The 5,306-nt window shown below is 50.1% G+C and overlaps 1 protein-coding gene across 2 annotated transcripts in view; it reads right to left on the reverse strand.

Annotated features, from left to right (window-relative positions):
* LOC103612676 (ankyrin repeat domain-containing protein 9) overlaps positions 1-4,028 on the reverse strand; it is a 6,345-nt gene extending 2,317 nt beyond the window's left edge. The window contains exons 1-2 of one of the 2 annotated variants that reach the window (XM_017730127.1): positions 2,804-4,028; positions 7-2,623 (exon numbers count right to left, since the gene is read on the reverse strand). In XM_017730127.1, coding sequence (XP_017585616.1) covers positions 2,609-2,623; positions 2,804-3,676 — 888 coding nt within the window. In that variant the 5' untranslated portion in view covers positions 3,677-4,028 and the 3' untranslated portion in view covers positions 7-2,608. Of the gene's footprint in view, positions 1-6; positions 2,624-2,803 lie in introns of those variants that run through there. The other variant, XM_008630379.2, reaches the window with a different exon arrangement.
* Positions 4,029-5,306: the final 1,278 nt, after the last annotated feature.

Below are 5,306 nucleotides of genomic sequence, written 5' to 3' on the forward strand. Positions count from 1 at the left end.
GAATGCCGCAGGAAGAAACTGTTCAAGACAATTAATCTTCTATCCTCTCCCTTGGCAGGTGGATTGAGGGGAGCCTCCCACATGGACAAATGCATGCACACAAAGCATCCTGCTGTCTGCTACAAATCCACCCATAAAGCCTGAAGTGCCTGATTCCTGACCTCTGCATTGATCCCAACTATAGCAGCCAACAAGAGACCCCTGCACCATGTTAGACTCGCTTGCTCCCAGTGGGCTGCTCCGGCTCTCTGAGTACAGCCTCCTGCCTTAATAGGAAAGTGCTCTCTGGTAATGTCGACAGTGCCTACCTGCCTCCTTGGATTTGTAAGATGAACAGCCCTGCCCTCCCTTCTGTCTTTTCTGAAACTCTTTACAGCACTGAAACTCACATGGTGTCGAGCCGGTGCAATAGCACTGGATGATTTCCATTTCCTCCTTTCCCGGGATCTCTGCTCCCGGGACCTAATTACTATTCTAATAATATCCTTCACCAGCCTCCTCCGCCTCTCACCCACCGACATCCGGATGAGATACCGCAGCGCTGCGGGGACAAACCCAATCCTGCTCCTCTGAATTCGCGGGGTGCCACAGGGGCCGTGCTCTGCATAGTCACTCCGGGCAGCCATGAGAGCCTTCTCTGTCCTCTGCCTCCAGCTCCGGGTTTTCGGGGGAATATGTGCCGGTGCTGGGGAGCCTGAGGGCTCGGCAGAAGCAGCTGAGCCACCGCTTATAATGCAAATCTGCCTTTGCTTCCCAAGCTGTGACAGCCTCTGTCTGCAGCACAGGCTGCTGGGCGAGCAGCCTTCCCCCAAAACCCTCACCCAGCACTGACCCTGCATTTCCCCGTTCGCAGCCTCCCCCATTGAAGGCGGAGGAATAGACACAGATGGAGAAGGACATTCAAGTCCCCAGGGGCAGGGGTGGAGGGACACTGCAGCACCAGGGATGTGGGATTTCAGGAGAAGGGTTAACTCCTTCATGGCCTGCTTGCCACTTTTAGGGCTGGGCTGACATTTTCTCTACCTCACCAGCCAGCCTGCTTATTCACCTGGCCCAGCGCAAGTCGCACCGGAACTGAGGTTCTCCCACGGCATGTGGGAAGAGATGGCTGGGAGGAGCATCCCAGTGTCTCAGGAAGGATGTTCCAGGTAGCTGTCAGTGGCATGTTCTGCACCATCACAGTAAATCTCCACCTGGCCATGGCTGGCATTGCCAATGTCCTGGCACACAGGAGGTAGCCCACGCAGAGGGAAACTAAATGGAAGTTCTCCCTGTGCTGACGGAAAGAAGGGCGCAGGTCCAGCATGGCCTCCTTGGCACAGGCAGGGAATTAGCCAGATGAGACACGAGCCATTTTTGCACAAAGCAATTGATATTTGACTGCACATCCTTTCTTAGCTAGAGCCTTGTGGAAAGCAGTTTGTGCTCCACAGCCTTGGGCTCCAAATCCAGCTGAAGAGAAGAGTGAGTTCCTTCCTCTCTGCTGCCCAGTATGGATCTGGGAAGTGAGTTATGCTACTTCAGCAGAACAGAGGGTTGCACTTACAAAGAGGGGGAACCCCTGGGGTCCAAAATAAGGGATGTCCCCCAAAGGGAGTCGGGATTCTGCCACTGCTCTGCTGGTGCTGAGAACAGCCCGGAGAGCAGGACCAGCGCCTTGAGCAGAGAGGGCAGCGTGGTTCAGAGCTACCCAGAAGGCTGCCCAGCCCCAGCCCAGCTTTCTGCAAATTCACCCTGCCCACAGTGCCCAGTCAGTGGGAACATTTTGTAATTTCCAGGATAAGGACTTCTGTCTGGATCTGAGTGGCAAAAATATTCCAATTGACAACAAGTAACAACTTTTAAGAGCAGCATATCATACCCCAGCTGAGGATAACTAACAAATGCCTGTGGCGCTGAGACCCACAGGGAAATCAAATTAGTGAGCTTCATCTCCTGTAGAGATACATGCAAAAACACAGGTCAAGGAGAAATAATGTCACTTATGAAAGACAGGGCTCCCACTGTCCCTGCTCCAATTGCCACTTGTTTACTGGACAGCAGGGAAAATGGTTCTTTCCCCATTGCACAAGTAGAGGCATCAGGGCTGGGATTGCCTTTAACCCCCTTGCTCCCAGGTGAGACTGGATAGTCTCCATTATCTTTTCTGTGGATCTTTATTTCCCATCCCCCAGGAATATACACTCACTGCCCCTCTCTGAACTCCCGCCCTCCACACCATGACCTGCCATAAAGTAACTCGGTAGGATCAGTTTTCCTACAGGAATTGCCTCTGCATCCCTGCAGCATCAGCCATGGACTTTGTGGTTATTACTAATAATGCTTGATCATTGTTAGAAAGGAAACACGATGTTTGAACCTTGTTGGTAGGGGATGGTATTTCTCCCAGCTCTAGCAGAACACAGTCCCACAGTGACACCATTTGAAAATCCCACTGGGCACGTAGTTCCTTTTAACCCAGGTGCATTACACAGGATACAGTTATCATATTGGGAATTCAGATACACTGATACCAGCTGACAACTAAGAAACCAAACATAACACAGTCTCAACTACAGTTAACCCTTCACATGCACAACAAAACAGAAAACGAGGAAGGCTTTTGCCTTTAAAAGTGCCGTGCCTGCAATCAGTTAGAAAAGACATTTAAAATCTCGTCACAAAGTATTGGATTTTCCAGCATAGCCTAATAGGTGAAGTACTAAAATCACACTAAAATGCAGAGGGTGGTGGGTGACCAGCTCCTCTAAGTTGCCTTTGAAAATCCAAGACCCATTGAATAAAGTCAAGGAAAAACATTTACCATATTTTTTGCCGGTAGCTTTTTGCCATAGGATGGTAAGGGCTTTAGTGCCTGAGGTATAGGTAGTTCCTGGATGCTTTTAGGGAAGTGGGAAGGGGGAAGAGTCTGGAGAATAGTTTGCATAGCTTGCAGATATAAAGAAGCAGGTGTGTTCCCCACCAGGCTGTTGAATTTGTCTTCTCCCAGCAAGGCTGTCCAGTGGTCTGGATGCTCCTGCAGAACTTTCCGCATCTTAAACTGTGGGTTGGGCATGAAGAGCAAGAGGTAGTCGAGGCAGAGCTTCTTTGATGCGACATTGACTTTGGAGTCCCACATCTGCTCCAGGATGACGTCCAGCGGGGTAAGCCCTTTACTGTCCTCTATCCTGGGAGATGCTCCATTCCCGAGGAGGATGAGGACCGTTTCTGACCTCAGCAGTTCACAGGCAAGGTGCAGGGGTGTTTTCCCATCTTCCAGATGAAAGCAACCAGCCCTATTGATATAGGAGTTCAAGCTGGGGAGCTTGTGTGCAATTTTGATGATCAGTCCCAAGATATCTCTCCTGTCATATGTGACCGCCATGGCTAGGTGAGGAGCAGAGGATGGACAATAGCAGAAATGTTCCCCAGGCACCTTGAGAGCCTCCTCTGGAAAATGAGACAGCAGATACTGAGCATAAGGCAGGTGATTATGCACCACTGCATAGAGAAGGGCTTCTGAAGGTGAGTAGGTTCGAAGGCTGGCATTTTCCTCCCAGTAAAAATACTCCATAGTTCTCATGTCTTCCAGCATCCACACAGGTTTGTGATCTCTCACAGCCTGGTAGAACATATAGGATAAGAACTTGCAGTGCCTGCTCTGATCATCCTGCAGGCTGGCCTGGTTACTGGCCATGGCTCAGCAAATAAAGAACAGCTCCACGTAAAATCACTCCAGACTGTAAGATCGGTGCACTTGGAATGCTGATCCCGATGCTGCTGCAACCTTCAGGCTGTCATTGCTGCCTGGACTGCACTAGCTGGAATGCATGGGCTGATCATCTCCACCCATTCATTGTTTTTCCCCTCACTGCAGTGGTTTTGTTTAGGTAAGCACAATCCCACAGGCTCAGTTAACCCGTGCCATGCAAGCAGATGGTTGGTGAGTACATCTCGCTCTGCGCGTGGCACAGGTTACTGAAACACTATCAGACTGCCAGTGATTCTATACACACACAGCCACAGAGAACAGAGGGAGAGACTAAAATTAGCTTGAGAGGTGAGGCGGATTTCTGTCTGCATTTCGTGTCTAACCAGATCAGCTCATACACTGCAGCAAGTGGAATAGCAATATTCCTCTATTTTATTTTTTTTTCATGGCACTCACACACACGCAGCTCATTATATAGTAAAAAATATGTAGCAGTGTAAAATACTCCACAGCTGATAATAGGCACAATTCCATGCTCGGGAAATCAAGGGATTGGTAGCGGTAGCACTAGGAAGGGATCCCTATTTTATAAATAATGGTATGGCTGGCCACTTAGGAGACACTGATGTTAATGGATTGTCTATAAGGCATTAGCAATGTTTAAGATGCCAGCATTAATCTCTGCAGAGAAAAGAGTCAAATGGTGTGTGCAGTAATGGTGCCCAGAGTCATAAAGCAGATTGCTGGGTTTAAATGCCTGCCTTTGTTTAGCAAGGAAATACCTGGAGTGCCTCCGCTGCACAGCAAGGGCATAAACAAAAGGTTAATGGCCAAACCCCACTGGCAGGTGGGGAGCTTTGATCTAAGCATTTCTCAGATGTCCTGCTCTGGGCCTGGGTCAGAGCCAGCAGCAGTGGGGGGAAGTGGGATTAGACAATCAGACTTGCGCAACGCCCTGGTAAGACACAGACGACCTAGGCCTACAGGTTTGAGGGAAAAGCTCCTGGTTCCTGTTGGATGAGGCAGAAGGACCTGGCCAAAATTAAATTCACAGAAAAGAAATGAGCTAAGAGTCCTTTATGGCAAGCTGTCATGGTTTGACACTGGCCCGATGCCAGGCACCCATGAGAGCCACTTGCTCACCCTCCCCTGTCACAGCTGGGCAGAGGAGAGAAAAGGGGAAAAAAAAAATTAACAAATGCTTCATGAATGAGATAAGGACTGGGAGAAACACTTCAAGGGTGAAACTGGTTCAACTTAAGTTGCGAAGTGAATTTATTACTAACAGAATCAGAGGAGGATAATGAGAAGTAAAATAAGCCCTTAGAACACCTTCCCCCCCCCAGCCCCTCCCTCCTTCCCACCGACAGCACAGGGAGACAGGGCACGGGGGTTTGGTCAGTCCATCACCGAGATTTCCTTCTGCTGCTCTGGGGAGGAGTCTTCCCCTGTGAGGCCATGGGGTCCCTCCCACGGGAGACAGTTCTCCGTGAACTTCCCCGGGGTGGGTCCACTCTCATGAGCAGCACTCCTACCACATCTGCTGCAGCGTGAGCCCCTCCCACGGGCACACAGTCCTCCCAAAACTGCTGTGCCATGGGCCTCTCTCTCTTTC

Source organism: Corvus brachyrhynchos, unplaced genomic scaffold (assembly GCF_000691975.1).
Source record: "Corvus brachyrhynchos isolate BGI_N302 unplaced genomic scaffold, ASM69197v1 scaffold101, whole genome shotgun sequence".
In the NCBI taxonomy this organism is placed as follows: Eukaryota; Metazoa; Chordata; class Aves; order Passeriformes; family Corvidae; genus Corvus; species Corvus brachyrhynchos.